Source organism: Dendropsophus ebraccatus, chromosome 8 (assembly GCF_027789765.1).
Source record: "Dendropsophus ebraccatus isolate aDenEbr1 chromosome 8, aDenEbr1.pat, whole genome shotgun sequence".
Classification (NCBI taxonomy): domain Eukaryota; kingdom Metazoa; phylum Chordata; class Amphibia; order Anura; family Hylidae; genus Dendropsophus; species Dendropsophus ebraccatus.
This window is the reverse complement of record NC_091461.1, coordinates 97,800,202-97,824,343: the sequence shown is the minus strand read 5'-3', so window position 1 is coordinate 97,824,343 and position 24,142 is coordinate 97,800,202. Positions and strand designations below refer to the sequence as shown.

At 46.4% G+C, this 24,142-nt stretch overlaps 1 protein-coding gene across 1 annotated transcript; it reads right to left on the bottom strand.

Moving 5' to 3' along the window:
- Nucleotides 1–10,073: 10,073 nt before the first annotated feature.
- On the bottom strand, nt 10,074–22,271 carry STX6 (syntaxin 6). The gene is made up of 8 exons (XM_069979346.1): nt 22,082–22,271; nt 18,003–18,172; nt 16,772–16,866; nt 16,153–16,215; nt 14,508–14,630; nt 14,209–14,315; nt 12,870–12,964; nt 10,074–12,125 (listed from the first exon to the last, which is right to left on the bottom strand). Exons 1-8 carry the CDS (start codon nt 22,114–22,116, stop codon nt 12,049–12,051), a joined length of 765 nt encoding a protein of 254 aa, XP_069835447.1. The 5' UTR covers nt 22,117–22,271; the 3' UTR covers nt 10,074–12,048.
- Between the last annotated feature and the right edge of the window lie 1,871 nt (nt 22,272–24,142).

The following is a 24,142-nucleotide window of genomic DNA, read 5'->3' as shown; positions in this document are numbered from 1 at the left end:
AGGAGTGGGGGAGAGACTGGAGCGGGTGACAGGAGTGGGGGGAGAGATGTAAGCTGTGACAGGAGTGGGGGAGATACGGGAGCAGGTGACAGGCGCGAGGGGAGATGGGAGTGCGTGACAGGAGCGGGAGGGAAATGGAAGCGGTGCCAGGAGCGGGTGACAGGACTGGGGGAGATACGGGAGCAGGTGACAGGAGCGGGGGGAGATAGTAGCGTTGGCAGGAGCTGGTGACAGGAGTGGGGGGGGGACACATGGGAGCTGTGACAGGATACGGGAGCAGGTGACACGAGCGAGGGGAGAATGGAGTGGGTGACAGGAGCGGGGGGGAGATGGAAGCGGTGGCAGGAGCGGGTGACAGGAGTGGGGGAGAGACTGGAGCAGGTGACAGGAGTGGGGGGGGGACATGGGAGCTGTGACAGGATACGGGAGCAGGTGACACGAGCGAGGGGAGAATGGAGTGGGTGACAGGAGCGGGGGGGAGATGGAATCGGTGGCAGGAGCAGGTGACAGGAGTGGGGGAGATACGGGAGCAGGTGACAGGAGCGGGGGGAGATTTAAGCGTTGGCAGGAGCTGTCGACAAGAGTGGGGGAGAGACAGGAGCTGGGGGATAGGAGTGTGGGAGAGACAGGAGCGGGGGACAGGAGTGTGGGAGAGACAGGAGCGGGGGACAGGAACTGGGGGAGATGGCAGGGGATGGGGAGGGGTGAGCTGACGTCAGAGTGCTTCTTTTGCAGCTTATCTCTCCCTGAATAAAGGGGTCGAGCTGTGGTTTTTCACCACACCCAACCCCTATCACCACCACCATCATTTGTCAGTGGACGGTCGGGAGAGACCCAAACACCATAAATTGACGGCCTACAAAGGTCTAAGGTGTATGGGCCACTGATGTGTCACGTTATAGCATACAGTGGTCACTGTTGGAAAAGAAAAGGAAAAGCAAGAAAGATTACACTTCTCTACACAATGAAATAAAGATTCTAAAATATAGAGCCCCAGTCCACACCAATAAGACACGCTGGGAGCATGGGGGTTTATGGATACACATGGGAGTATATGAACTACTCCCAGCATAAACCATAGACAGTGTGTGAACAGGGCCGTACACAGACACATCTAATATTTCCTGGAGGAGGTGGCAGGTTGCATTTTATAGAGGTGTTACATCCTCATCGGTGGTCACAATTACTGGAATAGTACAAACCAGATTGTGGGTTGTCACTGTATACTTAGAAGATGACTGCATCACTGTAGCCGCAACTGTATACAGAGAACATCTGTGTGGTCATACATCATTGTGGGATTCATCACCGTTTTGGCGCGGCCCCTGTTGTTTAGTGCAATTCTGGGAAATCTGACACATTTTCTAGTAATAAGAAAGTTAATATTCCTCAGAAGAAGAAGTGTCCTTCATATCATGAGATGGAAGGAAGAAGTGAAAGCTATAAAGACAAACAGCTGGATAAACCGTGTGTGTTTATATCATATACAGAAGACATTGGATGTTTGGCAACCCAAACAGTGAACTTCCCAGTTCCTCTTAAAGGGGTATTCTGGATTTATACATTTTTTAATGGTGCTGGGCTTGCTATAAAGTTTTAAAAAAAAATGCATACTCCCCAACCTGGGTCACCTGCAACTCCCAATGTGACATCGTCAGGTTCCCTGCTCCTAGATCTGCCGATTTTAGAGACAGACTCACCTTGAAGGTGGTGCCCAAATTCAGTCGGTAATACTGACACTACAAGAGGGGAACGAGAAGCTATCACAGTGGGAGCTCTGGGGGACACTGGTAGGTGAGTAAGCATTTTTCTTTTCTTTTTTTTTATAGCGACCCCCAGCAAAATATCAAAAACATTATACATCTAGAAAGAGGTTATCCAGGAATAGAAATACCACAGTTACTTTCACGCACAGTGCCACATCTGGCCTCAGCTAGTGCAGGGTATTGCAACTCCGCTCCATTCACTTCAATGGAATTGAGCTGCAAAACCAAAGCCAAACTGGAGACAAGAATGCTGCTGTTTCTGGAAGAAAGCTGCCATGATTTTCTAAGCCTGGACAACCCCTTAAAGCGACTCTGTACCCACAATCTGACCCCCCCCCCCCCCCCAAACCACTTGTACCTTCGGATAGCTGCTTTTAATCCAAGATCTGTCCTGGGGTCTGTTCGGCAGGGGATGCAGTTATTGTCCTAAAAAAAAAACTTTTAAACTTGCAGCCTGTGTCTCCTATTCCCCACCTGTGTCAGCCCGGCACATGGGCTGGATTGTTAAGCAGCTGTGCAGTGTTCAGCATGGAGAAAATGTTCCAGTGGCATTCCTAATGATGAAGAGGGTGGGAAGGAGGGACGGAGGGTGGTTCAAAGTTAGGGCACAGATACTCCCGTTTGGCACAGGCTGCAAGTTTAAAAGTTGTTTTTTAGGACAATAACTGCATCACCTGCCGAACGGACCCCAGGACAGATCTTGGATTAAAAGCAGCTATCCGAAGGTACAAGTGGTTTGGGGGGGGGGGGGGGTCAGATTGTGGGTTCAGAGTCACTTTAAAGAGGAATCCTGTGAGGGATTCTGTAGAGACACACTGACGCTATTCCTGTTATGTATATTGAAGTGGTCCGTTACAATATCTAGGCATAAAGTGGATTGTTCAGGATAAAAGAAAAGCCTGTGTGGAGTCTCCTTCAACCTGACTGTATACTTCAGTGGGCATGACTTCCTCTACAGCAGACATGGGGAGCCTTTGGCCCTCCAGCTGTTGCAAAACTACAATTCCCACCATGCCTGAACAGCCAAAGCAAAGTTTTGGCTGTCCAGGCATGATGGGAATTGTAGTTTTGCAACAGCTGGCGGGCAAAGGCTCCCCATCGCTGCTCTACAGCATGGTATCACTTCCTTACGGCATAATTACGGCTAATGATTTCTCATATCCAGTACTACTTGCCAGCCAGTAACCCACAGTCATTACAAAGCATGATGCTTATTGTCCTTTCTGCAAATATATATAGTAGTGAGAACAGTATGATATTTGGGAACAAAAGATACAGTGTGAGGCAATAGATTTTCTGTGATCTGTCCCTATCACTTACCTCCTGATCCTGGCTCAGCATCACTGTATTGCATAGTGTGTTTCATCCAGACCATGCACATTGTGTTATTTGCTGACTGCATCCAGACCAATAGAGACTCCAGAAGGACTGGACTCATCAGATGTGATGATGGAAACTGAATATGGATTCTGTGCCAGGGCCTACAAGCTTCATATGATAACACATACTGTACACAGGTGGCAGAGAAGCTACCCTACCCCTGCTGGTGTGTTTTCCAGTCTCTGCCATCATCTCAGCCCTGGTTTTAGCTGCTGCCTTGAATATGGCCAAGAACCTGAAGCTGAGAACTGTGGCTCTGGACCGAAATAACCAATCATGGTGTGTAAATTCACAATTCTGTGCTCATCAATGTCCAATCTCTTTAGGCGTTATACCAGTTAAAGCTTTGTTTAACCAATACACAGATCCATAGAGATTCAGAACATCTTGGCTACCTGCAGTCACCACTAGAGGGAGTGTTGACGCTTATGGCATACAGTGTCATTGTCGACGTATAAACAGAGTGCAGTGAGCTTCCTTTCCTAGTTACAAATGCAGGTACCCAGCATATTCTTGTACACTCACCGGCCACTTTATTAGGTACACCTGTCCAACTGCACGTTACCACTTAATTTCTAATCAGCCAATCACATGGCGGCAACTCAGTGCATTTAGGCATGTAGACATGGTCAAGACAATCTCCTGCAGTTCAAACCGAGCATCAGTATGGGGAAGAAAGGTGATCTGAGTGCCTTTGAACGTGGCATGGTTGTTGGTGCCAGAAGGGCTGGTCTGAGTATTTCAGAAACTGCTGATCTACTGGGATTTTCACGCACAACCATCTCTATGGTTTAAAGAATGGTCCGAAAAAGAAAAAACATCCAGTGAGCGGCAGTTCTGTGGGCGGAAATGCCTTGTTGATGCCAGAGGTCAGAGGAGAATGGGCAGACTGGTTCGAGCTGATAGAAAGGCAACAGTGACTCAAATAGCCAACCGTTACAACCAAGGTAGGCAGAAGAGCATCTCTGAACGCACAGTACGTCCAACTTTGAGGCAGATGGGCTACAGCAGCAGAAGACCAGACCGGGTGCCACTCCTTTCAGCTAAGAACAGGAAACTGAGGCTACAATTTGCACAAGCTCATCGAAATTGGACAGTAGAAGATTGGAAAAACGTTGCCTGGTCTGATGAGTCTCGATTTCTGCTGCGACATTCGGATGGTAGGGTCAGAATTTGGCGTCAACAACATGAAAGCATGGATCCATCCTGCCTTGTACCAATTGAGCATCGTTGCAACGCCACAGCCTACCTGAGTATTGTTGCTGACCATGTCCATCCCTTTATGACCACAATGTACCCAACATCTGATGGCTACTTTCAGCAGGATAATGCGCCATGTCACCAGATCTCAATCCAATAGAGCATCTTTGGGATGTGGTGGAACGGGAGATTCGCATCATGGATGTGCAGCCGACAAATCTGCGGCAACTGTGTGATGACATCCTGTCAATATGGACCAAAATCTCTGAGGAATGCTTCCAGCACCTTGTTGTATCTATGCCACGAAGAATTGAGGCAGTTCTGAAGGCAAAAGGGGGTCCAACCCGTTACTAGCATGGTGTACCTAATAAAGTGGCCGGTGAGTGTGTGTATATATATATATATATATATATATATATATATATATATATAAATTTTTTCATAATACACCTTAGAATTGCTCTCATGTGACACTTTTGCCGTGTAGGCCTATCCAACCTTTCATGCTGCCTAAGCCGCGGGTCATCAAGGTGGTCCCCAGTGGCCTCTCCGCATCGCACAAGCCTCGCTTGATAGATCGCTCCCTGTTTGGATATAGCGAGAGATCTATCAATCAAAGCTGCAGGCAGAAGCCACTGGGGACCGCCCTGATGACTTGTGGTTCAGACAGCATGAAAGTGATGAACACCTTTAAAAGTCTCTGCACGCCATTAAGGAATTCCAGTCCATTCATCATTCATGATGTGCCATACTGTAGGGGGTAGGATTCAGGACCTGGCACATATGAGGAGTGTATGGTACAGAGAGGGGAGGGGGGGTCATTCTGGTCAAATGATCTGTGTTCAAAAGAAACAAAACAGCCGCTGTGGATTCAATACAAGATCCGGCATTGTGTCACCAGCTTGATACCTACATTGGGAACAGAGGTAGATAAGATTAGTATAAAAAATACAATACATACACACTAATATAAAGCAAAACTGCAGTGTAAATAAGGCTCTTGTCCTACTATAGTGACTAGACGGATCTCATGTAACCGGAGAACACAAAAGCCTAGGTAACATTTCATTACAAACAGAGATGAAAGCTTCCAGCCTATTATCTGGAGCTAGTTACATTGCCATTGCCCAGTGGCTGCATCTCCTCGGGCTCTTCCTTTCGCAGTGGTCAGGAGCAGATGCTATTGAACATGCAGTGACCTCTCCCATTAGCTGGTGTCAGTGTTTCTATAATGTAGGATGTGATGCTGGGAAGCGATGAGGCCGGCATGCTGATTATAGCTGTGAATTACGTCGCTGGACTCCTGTCAGGAAAGGTGTTTGTGCATCAAGGTTGTGCAGAATTGTCCTGATAATGGATTCAGGTCTACAGTGAGCGGATGTCTGAAAGGCTGAGAGATGATTAATACGCCAATGCTTCAGTGATCTACAGCAGGGAGACAATGAACGTGTGCAGCACCTGACTACAGACCTGGCGGATTTGGCCGTCACTCTGAGATTGAAAAAAAAAAAAAATCCCTCCCAACCCTATGATCTTTTGAAGGGAATGATGAAAGAGAATCTAAAAAAAAAAAAACACAAGGCCCCAGCTGTAATCCTCATGGCATGCAAAGTAAGGAAGACGACAGGGTGTTCAGATTATCTGCATGACTTGTATGCCGCCAACCTGTGATGGAAAAGATCCTGCACGACATGTCACGGGATGATGTGATGTGTGACCCGCCTGGAAGCGTTTTGTGTCTGCTCATGTGCACCAGGAAAATAAGTGACAACCTACTATATCCCATCCTTGTCACCGCAATGATTGGTTTCGTGCTGGATTTCACTCTTGTAAAGGATGCAGCTTCTTTTTTTTTCCCCATTGACATCAACCTGCAAAAAAAAACAAAAAAAACATGAGATGTAAATGTCTGGGTAGTCAGTCAGCAAATGAAGGGGGTGTAAACATGCTAAATGGGCTGTCGTATCACAGACACAGACACAGTGAATTGGTACCTGGACCCCCCGGTAATCAGAGGAAACTTTTGCTTATAGATAGTCACACATGGATAGGACTGGACACAGAGCCAATGCTTAATAGTAGAAGACATCCCTATACAAGGTGTATGGTACGGTGAGGTCCAGCTGAAACAACCTCTACATCAAAGATGGGGAACCTTCAGCCCTGCCGCTGTTGCAAAACTACAATTCCCATCATGCCTGGACAGCCAAAGCTAAAGCTTTGGCTGTCCAGGCATGATGGGAATTGTAGTTTTGCAACGGCTGCAGGGCCAAAGGTTCCCCATCCCTGCTCTACATGATATCAACCTAATAAAACCAATGGACAGGGACAACCTAGTAAAGCTGGTCATACATGAAAGATACCGGACACCCAACTTCATCTCATGCATGCTCAGCTGAACATACAGTAGGTCTGTTTTCTTTGAAGATGGCGGATGAGCCGCTTGCAGACACCTCTACTGCAGTCCTAAGGGCCCTATTCCACCGGACGATTATAGTTTGCATAATCATTAACGATTAACTATCTCAAACGACCGCTATTGCGAAAGACCTGAAAACGTTCACTCATTTCCATGGAACGATAATCGTTACATTTGCGATATTTTTTTTTTTCGCTATTGCGTTCATATCTACTGCGAACAACCGAAGGACGTCTTATTCAATGCAAACAATTTGCGAACGTTTTGCGAACAAGCAACGATAAAAATAGGTCCAGGTCTTATAAAGTGATCAACGATTTCTTGTTCGGTCGTTAATCGCATTTCAACCGAACGATTATCGTTTAGATTCGAACGATTTAACGATAATCTGAATGATAATCGTCCCGTGGAATAGGGTCCTAACCCTCAGAGAACAGGGATTGGGTGGCAGAAATCCAATTAAAATAGTCCAGTGGGCGGTTCTAATCAGTGATTGACAGCTATCTTTTGTTCAAACAGTCTTGCTAGGATGGCTGTCAGTGAGATTAAAGCCGCCCACTGGACTCCTAATGGTTTGTTTACACAGAGATTTATCTGACAGATTTTTTTTTTAAGCTAAAGCCAGAAATGGCTGACACACAGTCTGACACAGTGCTCTCTGCTGACATCTCTGGCCGAGACAGGAACTGTCCAGAGCAGGAGAGCATTTTCTGTGGGGATTCATATAAAACCAAGACACAGTTCCTGTCTCGGCCAGAGATGTCAGTAGAGAGCACGGTTTCAGAGTGAAAATAAAACATTTCCTGCAGGACATACAGCAGCTGATTAGTATGGGAAGACTTGACATTTTTAATAGAAGTAAATTACAAATGTATATAATTTTCTAATATCAGTTGATTTGAAAGAAAGATTTTTCGCTGGATAACCCCTTTAAGGCTGTGTTCAGACAGGTCTAGGAACCTTATATTTAGTCCCCAAAGCGGGATCAGATTGTGTTGTGAAATTAGAGGAACTTGTCAGATCCCATCATGTGATATCAGAAAAGCATGGGGGGCAGGGATCCGGTAGTAAACATACAACCCCCACCCATCCTACGTCATGTCATGGCCATGTGAATGCAGGCTCATGAAGCGGGTAGGCTGCTCTTCCATAGAAGCGGCTGTATGGACATGCATGATAAAACAAACACAGCATCGCCATACAGCCACAGTCCCCAAGACCTCCGCTCATACAGAAGACATTATACGCTCTCAGATACGACACGTCTACATCTTTCAATATGGACAAGGACTTTTTTTTTTTTTAGTGAAACATCTGGAGAAGTGACAGTAAAGCTCCTGAGTTTACATCACATGAGAGCATTTCTTCCACTCACCACATGTCACAAAGCGCTCTGGCCTCCATCCTTGGAGCCTCCCCCTTACTTGGACCTGCAACAGTAAAGAGCCCACACACAGGCAGCTCACATTGTAAAATAGCCTTCAGTATGAGTCCCCACCCCTCCCCCACACAGACAGAGAAAACACTGATCACCTCTCCCCCGCCACCCCCCCTTGTGTCAAAACCTAGAGAGCCTCCAGCACACCCAGGAAGACAAAGCCCAACTCCTGCACGTCTGCCCCTTCCCCCACCACCACATTTTCCATACCCCATCCTTCCCCTCAGGCTGTGTGACTAGGATTCCTGTCACATTCACTTATAAGATGCTGCCACTTAGGATAATTTGCGGAGCTGTCAGTTTAGCATAAGGACCCAAAACAAGGGGCACCGATCTCCCACGGGGGATGCGCACTCCCATGCATAATCCTAATCTGCTAATCTGTGGGCAAATCAGTCATTACCTGCAATTCACATGGAAGTTAACCCTGGTTTATAAGTACACAGAAGGCGTCTTATCTAATGTGTATTGGCACAAGGAGGGGTCTTGGTGACTGACTACATTAGTAGCCCATCACTTCATTCCCCCACCGCAGCAATACTTTTAATATTTTTAATTCCCAATCTGCGGCTATCCAGCTTCTGCAAAACTACAACCCCCATCATAGGATATCATGGTTTTACAACAGTTGGGGATCATTGTTTTGGCACACTCCACTACCATATTACCAGCACCGTCCAGGAGAGAACATGGTGCGGTACATGGAGTGTATCATGTGTATAAACCTTTGGCGTTCACATCCATAATGACCGTTTCTGCCTCTAACAGACCCACACACACTCGTCTCACAGACGGTATAGTTTCTTTACGTATTTCATTCTGGCAGACAGAACCCCACCCTGTCTATGACGTGGGCGGCCATGCTGCAATGCTCCAAGATGACGCAAGTCTCTGCCGAAAATCGCGCACAGGTGAAGGAATCAGAGGTGAAGTTGTGTGCACCTTCCTATGGTGGGTGTGATGCAAAGGTGTAGCACAATGAATGGTCTATTTTCATATGACATCTATAGGGTTGTCCAGGCGTTATGGTCTATTCTGGTTTGACAACTTACAATACTAAAGGCATACTTTTCCACCTAATCTGACTGTCCCACTGACCAGGAACTTCTGAAGGACTCAACTAGGAGGGAGGGTTGAGTACATGTGTGGCCTTTTTTTTTTTTTATTCTACCAGATCCAGCCCCTTTAAATTGACCCATGTACAATATTTGTCAACTATCCAGCCAAGTGTACATCCGGATCGCTCCATGTCTGTTGCCAGTAGGTGGCATAGTAGACCTAGAAAACCCCTTTAAATAAACATGTTCATTAAAAAAATAGAATATGGCACAAGATTTTCTTTTTTAAGTATTGTTTGATGTCATACCAGAGGAGACCTACTGATATACCTTTTAAAGATTCTTATCATAGGAATGTGCCTACAACTTTATTTCCTATTCTTTCACCTGTACTTCAGCTATTATTGTTGACCTGAGTGTATAAACTGTATGTATTAGGCTCCACAGCTCCCCCTAATGGTCACGTCTGCCGACCAGAAAGTTCTCATTTAAAGGGGTTATCCGGCGCTACAAAAACATGGCCGCGTTTCCCCCTCTCTTGTCTCCCGGTCAGGTGCGGTTTGCAATTAAGCTCCATTTACTTCAATGGAACAGAGTTTCAAACCCCACCCAATCTGGAGACAAAAGTGGGGCAAAGGTGACCATGTTTTTGTAGCGCTGGATAACCCCTTTAAAGGTTTTTCAGAATAAGGTGATCAATACCCAATAGTTGGTTGTCAGACAGCTGCCCACCCGCCTTCCAGTGATCAGCTGTTTCCTGCAAGGCTTTGTGTTACCAGGTCTTTCGTTCATCTCATACACAAGACTCGGACTAATGGTGATCCATTGTATGTAAAAGAAATACCGTTTATTTCATCACTTGAGCATTCTAAAAAAAAAAAAATCACAGACTGAAATCATATAAAAAAAAATATATACACGAAATGGAAGTCGACAGATGTCTCTGAAACACACAACAGGAATAATTCCCTGATGGCGTCCTATCACATGCCAGCCAGAGCCGCGGTATTTCCACTCCATATTCTAAGCAGCGTTACACATCCACAGGACAATGATAAGTAAAATAATAAAGGAATAAGTCTATAAAAATACTGCAATGTTACGTAAAGCAGGGCGCTTTACCTGTAGTGGGTTTTCTTGGTAGTGCTATCTCTCGTCGGCCATAACAATCATAGTACCAGGCCGACTACATTTTTTTTCTTAGCAAAAATTCAAGTCATTTGAAGCATATGCACTGGCTGTATTATAGGAAATGAGTACTGTTGCTATGGAGAAGCATGAGCTATACTGTACTTGTAGTATAATACTTCATAAGCCTTTACACTGGAGAAATAGACGCCACTTATTCAGGCATTGAACGTGGGTAATTCCCTGCCAAGTAAGCGTTCCTGTGCTTGTGACTACTGCAAAAGGCAAATTCTGTATATACACACACACACATTATATATAATATATAATGTATAAAAAAAAAAATACCTAAAGCAAATCCAGTTAGTGTTAGCACCAAGCCGCACTGCCTAAAATTGCTCTTAGCGTCTGATCGGTTCACCCACCATGAAGCAATGTGGTGAATACTAATATAATAATAAAAAAAAAATTATATATATATATATACATATATATATATATATATATATATATATATATATATATATATATCTAATGCATAAAATCTGGATATGGGCCCAATAGTCTTAGGTGTTTTCCATAGCAAGAAATGACGCTTAAAAAGGGGGAGAGGCAGCGTTCCAATACAATTCCCAGCGTTTGGAATTCATTTAGCGTTTGGTTCAATTGAAAATGGTTAATGACGACACATATGGTACAACCCGACAGGAACAGACCGCATTCAGTAAAACAAAGACATAAAGACACAAGGCAGCCTACAGACAGAAGCTCAAGACAAAAGACCGTGATGTGGAGAGGGGGCTTGAGGAGTACGAGACGACACAAAGGGCCTGCCTGTCATAAAAATCACATAGAGCAGGTTCAGTAGTATCCACACTGGTCTTATAATTCACAAGCCTTCATACTACAGTGGTTAAGACTCTCAATGTTCACGCCAATGAACGCTTCCAGTAATAATATTCCTATCGTAGCAGAGAAGGAAATGCATTTGCAAACTCCTTTGGAGAGCAAAGGGTGAGGGTCTCCTTCAGTACCTGCAGAAGGCTGATTGGGGATGGGGGGGGGGGGGATATAATCAGATGTAGCAGAGCTGGGGCAGAAGCGTTACATAGCCTTCTGCACAATATAAAGCCAATCAACCTCAATGCTGTCAGCTGTAAACATTGTGTGGCTGGATTCTCCCGGAAACAGGAGCGGGCCCTGTAATTTATTCCAGAGTCCTAGAAATAAACCAGTTACTAAGCAGATCGCTGTGCAGTACCGGCGCTTCCCATGTGGTTAGCTGCACACAAGGAGTCTGCGGTCTCTGCTTTGCTTCAGATCCCCTCAGTAGGCAAGACGGGGCTTGGCTCCTTTGGAAGATAGAATGAGGCAGATGTGACACAGAAACACTGCAACAGTAATCCAGCGGGTAAACTGCTTGGAGAATACCAGGGAGCCTTGTTGTAGACCGTTCGGCGTGGGGTACGCGCCCCAAAATGCTGCAGCACCATAATGGTCTGAGCAGTATGTAGATGATGTAATGGCTTCCAGCCGAAATGTCATATACATCACAGAATGCCCACTTGTCACAGCAATGCCACTTCACACGTCAAAACATCCTCGTTTAGTGGAAAAAAAGTATCTCTGATATGTCCGATGGAAGGCGTTAGTGTTCAGTCACAGGGTAAAAAACAGGATCAGCACTACCAGGAGCAGCGCAAGGAGCACAACAATCGCGCACCACTGCCGCCGATCTACAGGAAGGAACACAACCCGTTATTATTATCCATCAACAATATAACACAAACACGGTCTGTATCACGGAACCTCTCCCATCAATCACATGCCTACATAGGATGCACATTCTTACACACACAAAGAGAAAAAAAAATATCTATGTATATATATCTCTCTATTTATCCATAATATATAGTTTTGGTTTTTTTTCTTTAACACCGATCCCTTGCAATCCCTTCTTTTACATTTCCATTGACACACCTATACAATAAGGTGTCATCCATATTGATGACATCTTAGCAGAAGAGACGAGTACCTATCATAGGGGAAGATCATGCCGCTGCTGACCTGGCTGACACGTCACTTAAGGGTGGATTTAGCTGCTCAGCCAATCAGTGACTGCAGCGGGACATCTGTCAGCCGGGTCATGACGTAGCTGCAGCGGAGATCTACAGACTGTCAGCAGGGTCCAGCTGGGGGTCACTGAATGGGCACCAGAACGGGTAATTATAACTTCCCTATTTTGTTCCCTCCACCCCCAGACAGAAATGACTCCCCCCACCCCCCACCCCACACCCCCACCCCCTCCGGACTTCTCCTTTAAATGAATGTATCGCTTCCAGCAATGGCAGGAACTAAAAGAGACTAGCCGACAGAATGTCCACACATTCACTTGGCAGTTCCATCCCTATTTTTTACCAACACGGTTCAAGCCAGATCAACCCCGTCAGAGTACTGCGGCAGATGGCATCCCTACTCACCGCTGGTCATGTGCGACACCTTTGCCAGCTTCTTCAGAACGTTATCCATGCGAGACTGAGCGGTATCTAATTCATGTGAAAAGTCATCGAGCATCCTATACAGAAATGAAGAATTAGAATGCAGATCAATGTTTAATTTTGTTAAAAGAGCAGCAAAACATACATAGGAAATCATGTCATTTGCGTATGTGCTCCATTCACTGAGCAGTGTACCCTGTAATGAATGGGCCTCATATGCAGTACACACCACCACTTCACTCTACCATGGGGCTGTGTGTGATCCTGCCATAGCTCTGAAGCGGTGTAGTGGAATAATAGACCTCCCGGTATAACATGTATAGATATGATGCAGGGAGAGCTAACAGTGTTTAAATCTTTGCGGACTTAATATTGTAAATTTAAAAACTAAGCCATGAGAATATATTTAAACCAGAGAAAAATACAGCCAACATAAAATAATAAACTGTACGAGACACTAAATAAGCTGGAAGCAGTCACCCCCCTGCATAATAGCCTGCAGGACCCAACCCCTGCTGTTGTATGTGACCTATGGAGACAATGACAGAGGTCAGTCACGATTACAAGGTTTTCTGTTTACTCACAACCCCCCCACATCTCCCTGTCTAAGCCCTGAGCAATGAGCTGCGTAGCTCTGTTATTACACCCTACCGGTGCTGGGAGTCTTTGGTATAAAATAAACGTTCCTGCCAGAGCTTAGAAAACAAGTGTGAAGCAGAAACTAAAGGGTCAAAGCACCTTTCCCGAGATAAAAGGGTGAATCACACTGTATATTGCTGACTTCCTGACAGATGGAGGTCAACAAAAGGCTTCACAAGTGAACAGACATTGTGCAGAGTGATGCCGGCAGACGTAAGCAGCTCACGGCCTTACTGGGTCCAGGCTGATGATAACTAAACAATTCCGAATGCTGTGCTGGATGCAAATGCAAAGAAAGATCCCTTCTTGCCCCTGCTATATATAGGTTTACTTTTTAAATAGCAGGAGACCTCCTGTGCAGCTGTAAACCTAATGTCACATATAACCATTGCATGCACAATGACCTGCACACTAGTGTTGAGCCCTAGGTAGTATCTATAGACCGTATACACGTTTTCCTGGAAGTCCTAGGGATGCATCCAACTTCTGCAGCCGCAAAGAATCAAATGCAGAGTGTTCTGGTTCTGAGAACGTTGCCGAACCCGAACAGGCTGACAAGTCTGCTCAACACTACTGAACACCGTTCTAGAATGTGAGAATTGACTTGACGCATGTGTTGGTGCAATGAGCACTGGATCAAATAACTGTGCCCCCACTCATGGCCAATCCTTCGGACACTCACACTGCTTGCTCATCCAGCTCATTGCCAATGCGTTGTGACATATTCTTCAGAACACCAATGCTGCCAGATACCAACTCTAACTCTTCATCTTGTTGCTCCATGATCATCTAATAGAGGGGGAAATGGAAAGTTTACATTTCTCAATTGAGAGTGCTGGATTATTGTCATGTGTCAACATCAAATGCAATGACGGAAATAAAGTGCTGCACTTCACAGCTCCTCTTCATTCACAGACAGGAATGACAACACAGCTGACAATGTGCCAATCCCCTCTTTTAGCCCCAGGACTCACACCTTACCTGTTGCTGCGTCACTTGTCCTTCAAGAAACTGAGTGTTGGCTGACTGGATCTCCTGGTCCAACCCTTTGTATTTGTCTGGTTCAGACTTCCAGCCCTGTCGTGTCCCTTCTCCCAAGAGAGCCTGAAAAACCACGACTCCACAATTAGTATTTTTAAGTCTTTCAATATACAAAGTACATGCGATCGCTGTATTGTAAGATATGGACAGCTTCAAAGAAACATATACAATCACTTCAATAGCTGAATACTGTAAACATTCAGCTAGGGTCTTTCAGCCACGTTTTATAGCTATTTTACAGTGTAAGAACATCTCTTCAGTTGAAATACCATTGAGGATGACATCTCTATAACTGTGCACACAATAGTGCAAATTTACAGTCAGAGTGGGGATAAGTGGATGCTGATCTGCTAGATCGGCACTCGCTTACACAGCCTAGTGGACGTCTTAATGTCTGTGCAGCCCTTGCTTTGAAGGGGTTCCCACTGACCACAGCCACCACAAACACTACCAAACTTCTTTGCAGTGACAGCCCGCACAGCAAACCACTGGCTGCAGCGCTGTCCCATCTTGGTCACTGATTGGCTGAGCAGTCTGTCACTGTAAAGACTGGTTTAGAAGTGTCAACAATGGCTGTGGTCAGCAAGGGACCCAGAGACAAGGCAGGAGGACACTGGGGGATTGTAGAGAGGTAAACATAGCTTCTTTATTATTCTCTACATACAGAGTACCCCTTTAATCAGTCTTCGGGTGTGCATCACCTATTACACGGTGTGAGGCGAATGATTTTTAAATTTGTTGAAAGACAACGATGATCCATGTCTTTACTCAGGGGTAGGGAACCTTGGCTCTCCAGCTGTTGCATAACTACAACTCCCATCATGCCTGGGCAGCCAAAGCTAAGCTTTATTACTTGGAGCAATATCTGCCAGATTCAGCAGATAATCTCTCCTTGTAATAGGGCCTTAACACTGAAGAACAAAGGGGGACATTTATGAAACGTCTCCCGAGGCGTACGCCAGACAGAAGGTGCAGATTCGTCCCTTCTCCCTGGCGTATGCCTGCCATATGCCCCGCTCGCCTGATGGGCGGGCTGGGGGAGCCTCCTCCTGCACCTCATTTATGCTCGCCGGCAGCAGGTGTAGAGTTAGTACGCTGGGTGCAGGTTCGGGCTCTTAGTGAATCCTGCCGGGGAAAAGGGTGCGGGGCCTAATATAAGACTGTCTTCATAAATCCCCCCCAGAGAGTTAAATGTTACACCATTATTATTTTTTTAACCTGACCTTTGGGGGGGGGGGGGGATACATAGAATAATAGTATTATTTAGTAAGTCAACTTGACAAACCACTTGATTTGATTGGGGGCGGCATGTTAGAAGGGGTTTGCCACAAACTGTGTACACGCATACAGATGTGGCACCTATCAGTATAGAGAAGATGACTCTCCGGAACACAAGAAAGGCTGTTTGCACGTGGAGAATGGTAGAGTAACGTATTTTCACTCCTATAAGATACTGTGACTCACACAGAGAAACGTGTAACCTGAGAGTGCACTGCACACTCTCCACAGTATGACCTCTTCCATTTTACCAAGGAGACCGGCAAGTCACTAAACAAACAGCAGAAGAGAAGCCCGAGCCTCTCACCTGGCGGTTCTTTTTTTCTGCTAGGGCCTGAACAGATGGAGTGGTCATCTGATCCTTCATTTCCTGTAAGTGAACACAAGAGAGGAAAAAAAAATTGCGTCATTGGCTGAAAAACTGGATCAATGGAAGGGTAGTAAGGGCCAGGAAAACTGTAGTATAAATACCCTGTTATGTACAATATATCACTAGGAGACGTGTCAAGTCAGCAGTACGCTTTCCTGTATTACAGCTCATTCTAGTAACTTTACGGTACTCACTGCAAAGGTTTAGAAAAAAATCTTGTGTGCTTTTTACCCCAGGAACAGCACCTCTCCTTTTCACAGGCTGTGTCTGGAACTGCAGCTCTGCCACATTAACATGTTCAGGTATAGGGGATGCTACATTCCCTTTACGAATTGCAAATACTATTTGGTATACTCCACGAGCGAGAATGCAGAATTCTCCATAACCAAACAGCAAGACTGCAGGATGAGCTGGTGGCAGAGATAAGGACATACAGAAATGTACAGGTCTTTCTAGGTCACTTTACACCAGATATCAAATGAAACATAAAGGACGGACGATCTGTAGATATACGGCAATATATTCTTGGATCTTGAGGTGTCTCTGTGATTCTCACCTTAACACACTGCCGTGTTTCACTGATAAAAGCTTTTCTCTGCCTCATCTCCGCAGGATCCAGACTGAACTTGCGGGGATTGGCTTCTACAATACGTGACTGGAGTTAAGGAAATCTTAGTGTGAAGTAGATGGAAACAAAGTGGCTTTGAAAGTATTGTCAGTGTCGAAGCAGCTACACCTCAGCAGCTGACCAGGAGACCCTCACCATATGTCCTTGTACAGACTTCCGGTGTTAACTTTTTTTTTTGTTGTTCTGAGAATAAAGAAACTTTACGCTTCCTCACTGACAGCGCTGATCCATGACTGCATCTTTTGTGCTTTCATTACTTTTTAGTCACTGCCTGAATTTATTCTAAAAAACATTGCTGAAAATACATAAGAACTTCACATGGCCATGTTCACACTAGTTTCAGCCTAGAAAAGAAATCACATTTTTAATGCAAAAATGGCTAAAAGTTCTTCTCTTTTTTTTTGCATGAAAACCTGTCTGTTTTTATCTCTTTTTACAGGCTGCAAATACTGACCAGAAAAAATTACAATTTTATAACTGAAAAATTAAAGGGCACCCATCATGAGAAAGACCAGGGCAGAACGGTGCACTGATGATGAAAGATCGCTTTCCTCTGCATTTGGTCCTACGTAGGTCTGCAGACCGCTGCTATATCAGTCGCTTGTTTTTCAACATGTTGAAAAACAAACGACTGCAACGATCAGCCGACATGAAAGATGTCGGCTGATCGTTTCCTTCTATTCCACGGGATGATTATCGGCTGTAACGGCCGATAATCGTTCCATGGAATTAGGCCTTTAAGCATGCCTGGGTTGCGCTCATCTCTAGTGCACACCGTTAAAGGTGTAGAAGTAATCCCCCTATCCACAAGATAAGGGATAACTAGCTGATCAGTGGGGGTCCGACTGCTGGGCCCTGCACTATACGGAGGACAAATGTCCCCCCGATGAATGAAGCCACCGCTCCATTTATGTCTGAGTCTTCTGAACCTTGACAAGCCCAGAACTTGTCTATGTTCAGGAGGCTCATAGCGTCCATTAGAATTCAAGGCAATGCTGACTCATGAGGACACTCTCACACGCATGTCTCACCTCCTATCCCAGATTAAGGAGTCATTGCCTTAATCATAATTGCTCATTTCATCCTATACTATTTTTACTGTGGGATAAACACCTAAATGAACTCTAAATGCACTGAATTCCTCAACGCTAAAGGATATTGATGGTCTCATCAAGATCTTCCAGATCCCACTCAATGCTCCTCAGGTTATTGCGCAGCTCATTGGTAGTCCAGTCCAGTTCTTCTCGCGTTGCGATGGATGGGTCCTGGAGAAGGTCCGTCCACCTCTGAAATAAGCCTTGTGCTGTGTTCACCGCTTTCTGCACCTCTCTATAAGAATAAAAAGACATAGAGGATATTCCTCTGTAGTAAGCACACATGATCCGGCCCAATGTTGTACTGATTTTACATTTTTCATTAAGGATTTTAAAGTGGTACTCCAGAGGAAAAACAACTGTTTAAATCAACTATTTTTAAACCTCAAATCTTCCAGTACTTATCAGCTGCTGTATGTCCTGCAGGAAGTGGTACATTCTTTCCAGTCTTGCTGTCACCTCTGTCCATGTTGGAAACTGTCCAGAGCAGGAGGAAATCCCCATAGAAAACCTCTCCTGCTCTGGACAGTTCCTGACATGGACAGAGGTGGCAGCAGAGAGCACTGTGTCAGACTAGAAAGAACACACCACTTCCTGCAGGACATACAGCAGCCGATAAGTACTGGAAGGTTTGCGTTTTTTAAACAGAATTTACAAATCTGTATAACTTTCTGACACCAGCTGACTAAACAATTTTTTCCTCCCACCGGAGTACCCCTTTAACACATTAAATTCCATGACAGGGCTTCTGGTGTCTTCACATAAAGCTTATTTGTGTATAAGAAAGTTATGCAATGTATCAATGCCTCTTGGTTTTGCCCTGAGTAAAAACCTTCATTGTGTAGAGACAGAAAATACAAATCTGTTCTGGTCATGTGACCATCACACAAGGTCATGGCCTGCAAGGCTATGGCTACTGAGACCGTCTGAAACCCTAATGCCCGATACTTAACTACTGAGCTCCCGCTGGAGTCCGGATGAATACACCAAGCTGTGTGTAATATTATAGACTGCAGCTGTCAGTCAACAGTGCTACAAAAGCTCTGGGTGCATCCGCAGCCGGGGCCTCACACACTGCTTATTGTTCAGCTTCCTATTCTTTTCTTCTTTTTTTTTTTTTGAGTTTGAGCCAAAAGTGTATTCAAAAGGAATGAGGAACATAAAGGAAGGATGTCTACTTCTCCCTCCTGCTGGATCCACGCCTGTCTTTGCCTCAAGAACCTGAATGAAAAGGCGCCACAAAACGCTGAATGTGAAACCCAACCGACCTGCCTGGTATCATGTCACCATTACATGACCTGAAAGAGGGGTGGGGGTGGGGGAACATTAACAACATTAGATTAATGCACAATATATGCATCGTATTAAAGGAGAAGTCCAGTGGATAACATGGTGATGTCACTTCCTGGATAACATGGTGATGTCACGACCCGCCTCCCAGAGCGGTGCGGGCTGTGGCTGCTGGAGAGGATGATGGCAGAGGGACACTGAGGGACACAGGGCTCTGGAGGGACACTGAGCATCCCTCTGCCATCATCCTCTCCAGCAGCCACAGCCCGCACCGTTCTGGGAGTCGGGTCGTGACATCACCATGTTATCCAGGAAGTGAAGCCTTGACGCAGTAGTAAGTGCAGGGGAAAAAAGCACTTAATGTGCATTTCCCGTAATAAGTGTATATTGGGGATTTGTATAACTTTTGAGGGGCAATACAATACTTTAATAGAAATTTTCGCGGGACTTCTCCTTTAATGTTTACCAGCGCTTGTACCTGCATCACTGCACTTGGGTCGGGCAAGCTATTGCAGCGTTGTGCTATTGAAGTGAATGGGGGCGATGCACTGTTGCTGGTATGCTGGAACGAGCCCTGGTAAACCATGCACAAGTGCCGCAGCCCCATAAACAGCCAATTGGCAGGCGTCCTAAGAATCAGGTCCCCCGCTAATATAACACTGATCCTTGCATAACCCTTTAAAGCCACTCTGTACCCACAATCTGACCCCCCACAATCCTTTTAATCCAAGATCTGTCCTGCGGTACGTTCGGCAGGTGATGCAGTTACTGTCCTAAAAATCAACTTTAAAATTTGCAGCACGTGCCCAATGGCCGGGGCTTAGAATATCTGTGTCCTAACTTTACACCACCCCTCCGTCCCTCCTCCCCGCCCTCTTCATCATTAGGAATGCTGGAACATACTGGAACATTTTCTCCTGTCTGAACATTGCACAGGTGCCTTAACGATCCAGCCCATGTTCAGAATTCACACAGCTGAGGAATAGGAGACAATCTGCCTGGAGCATTCCTAATGATGAAGAGGACGGGGAGGAGGGACAGAGAGGTTGTGCCAGCCTAATGCATACACAATCTAGGCCACGGCTGTTGGGCACGGGGCTGCCAATTTAAAAGTTGTTTTTTAGAACAATAACTGCATCACCTGCCGAATGAACCACAGGACAGATCTTGGATTAAAAACAGCTATCTGAAGGTACAAGTGGTTTGGGGGGGGGGGGGGGGGGGGTCAGACTGTGGATACAGTCACTTTAAATGCTGACGAATCTGCATCAGAAATTAAAGGATTACTCTTCAAAGGTGCGAATACATATCCAGGCCAGAATTGGCACAGCATTTATTTTCCTCTATTTCTCATAAATAAACATAGATCATTCAGGATGAGTTATTCTTATATACATATATATCTGCCATATGTGTCACATGTACACTGACAACATGGCGAGTTGAGATGCCTATGTATACATACACGTCCTGGCACACACCTCATTGTACATTTCTTCATAGATGGCGCTATAAAAGGACTTTTTTTTTTTAAATAACAGATTGTACAGATTTTTAAATAACAGATTGTAATTTGTAATGGAATCCTTTGAATTTGGGAATTTTGGGTTCCCTGCTCTCAAAATTACAGGGGCCCCAGTGAACAGACCCCCACGACCTCTCAGTTATGCCCTGTGCTGTGGATAGACCACAACTTGTCCAGATGGGAATACCCCTTTTAGGTCATGGTCACACAGGGTATGAACACTGACTGTTGATTGACACGGCCGTGTCAAACAGCGGCCGATTTCTGACATGTTCACCCGGCCTATAGTACAGTATCGCCTGAACATCACTTGATTTTAATTGGAATGGGGGCACATTTGGTTTTGCCTGCACTCCAATTTGCCATAGACCACACCGTGAGCTGTTCTTTACACTATGAGCTATTCACTGAACAGCGGCCGTATAAAATAGTCCTATCAATTATTTTGTGCAGCCACAAAGAACAACGGCCGTAGTGTATACAGGGTGTATACACTACGGCCGTTGTTCCATACAATGCTATGCAATTAAGCAGCGCTGTTAAACAACGACCATTGTTGCACTCTGCTACCACGGCCGGTGTTTACCTTCCAAATACGGTGTGTGAACATGGCCTTATAGGAGATTGAGAGGGACCGCCATGATCCTGTGGAGAATGCATAACTTGTCCAGACGGGTGTCCCTTTAAAAAAATATATATTTCACTGCGGGTTGTGTAAAAATGAAGCCATATTCATCTATCCAGAGCCCCCATCCTGGCATGTTACCGCATCATCCTCATAGATGTAACAGTATTATACTTCCTGGAGGGATGAGCAGAGACAGGGAGCGCCGGGGCAGGGGGGCTCGGAGAAGGTGAGTATCAATTTATTTTTACACCACATATATATATATATATATATATATATATATATAAATAAACAAGGTGTGCGGTAGCCATGTGTACAGGTGTGGGACATGGGCCACATTCAGCCGCAGGTTGGTGATATATACATGAATTATATTCTACATTAAATGTCCCCCAACCTGCGGCCTGTTATAACACTACAACTCCCAGCACGTCCTCACACTCCTGGGCTGTGATACTGGGGGACACTGGAGTGATGTGACTGATGGAGATACAGGACAATGGCTGACATGTATCGCCCAGTATTATGGGTGTGAGGTTCCCTGTGACTCGTCACTATGGACACCTGTAGGTCTCTCCTCGCTAGATTTCTCTTCCCTCAGGACAAACATCCTCCATTCTTCCCTATGGCAACCATCACACAATGCGCTCTGCCTCCCCTCCCGCCATGGCCGCACACAGAGGCCCCGGCGCCCGCCTCACCCCTTCACGACGAAAAACGGATCTTCCATAGACATGGCGGCGGCCCGTATCCTCCCCTCTCCGGTGTCCGCTGGGCTGTGTGACCGGGCTCCTGTCTATGGCTCTCCCCGCTGTTCCCCTCACACCCGCAGGAGGCAGAGCACGGGCCGCCCTGAATGTCGTCACTTCCAGCTTCAGCCCTCAGCACGGCGGCCGGGAGAGGTGTGAGGAATGGAAGGGGTGTGCGCCATACACCACACCATAACAGCCTTGTGTGCGCCATACACCACACCATAACAGCCGGGTGTACACTATACTACACCATAACAGCCTTGTGTGCGCCATACACCACACCATAACAGCCGGGTGTACACTATACTACACCATAACAGCCGGGTGTACACTATACTACACCATAACAGCCGGGTGTGCGCCATACACCACACCATAACAGCCGGGTGTGCGCCATACACCACACCATAACAGCCGGGTGTACGCCATACACCACACCATAACACCCGGGTGTACACTATACTACACCATAACAGCCGGGTGTACGCCATACACCACACCATAACAGCCGGGTGTGCGCCATACACCACACCATTACAGCCGGGTGTGCGCCATACACCACACCATAACAGCCGGGTGTGCGCCATACACCACACCATAACAGCCGGGTGTGCGCCATACACCACACCATAACAGCCGGGTGTACACTATACTACGCCATAACAGCCGGGTGTGCGCCATACACCACACCATAACAGCCGGGTGTACACTATACTACGCCATAACAGCCGGGTGTGCGCCATACATCACACCATAACAGCCGGGTGTGCGCCATACACCACACCATAACAGCCGGGTGTACACTATACTACGCCATAACAGCCGGGTGTACACTATACTACGCCATAACAGCCGGGTGTGCGCCATACACCACACCATAACAGCCGGGTGTACACTATACTACGCCATAACAGCCGGGTGTGCGCCATACACCACACCATAACAGCCGGGTGTGCGCCATACACCACACCATAACAGCCGGGTGTACACTATACTACGCCATAACAGCCGGGTGTACACTATACTACGCCATAACAGCCGGGTGTGCGCCATACACCACACCATAACAGCCGGGTGTGCGCCATACACCACACCATAACAGCCGGGTGTGCGCCATACACCACACCATAACAGCCGGGTGTGCGCCATACACCACACCATAACAGCCGGGTGTGCGCCATACACCACACCATAACAGCCGGGTGTGCGTCATACACCACACCATAACAGCCGGGTGTGCGCCATACACCACACCATAACAGCCGGGTGTGCGCCATACACCACACCATAAAAGCCGGGTGTGCGCCATACACCACACCATAAAAGCCGGGTGTGCGCCATACACCACACCATAACAGCCGGGTGTACACTATACTACGCCATAACAGCCGGGTGTACACTATACTACGCCATAACAGCCGGGTGTGCGCCATACACCACACCATTACAGCCGGGTGTGCGCCATACACCACACCATAACAGCCGGGTGTGCGCCATACACCACACCATAACAGCCGGGTGTACACTATACTACGCCATAACAGCCGGGTGTACACTATACTACACCATAACAGCCAGGTGTGCACCATACACCACACCATAACAGCTGGGTGTACACTATACTACACCATAACAGCCGAGTGTGCGCCATACACCACACCATAACAGCCGGGTGTGCGCCATACACCACACCATTACAGCCGGGTGTGCGCCATACACCACACCATAACAGCCGGGTGTACACTATACTACGCCATAACAGCCGGGTGTGCGCCATACACCACACCATAACAGCCGGGTGTGCGCCATACACCACACCATAACAGCCGGGTGTACACTATACTACGCCATAACAGCCGGGTGTACACTATACTACGCCATAACAGCCGGGTGTGCGCCATACACCACACCATAACAGCCGGGTGTGCGCCATACACCACACCATAACAGCCGAGTGTACACTATACTACACCATAACAGCCGGATGTGCTTTCTGTGTACACTATACCG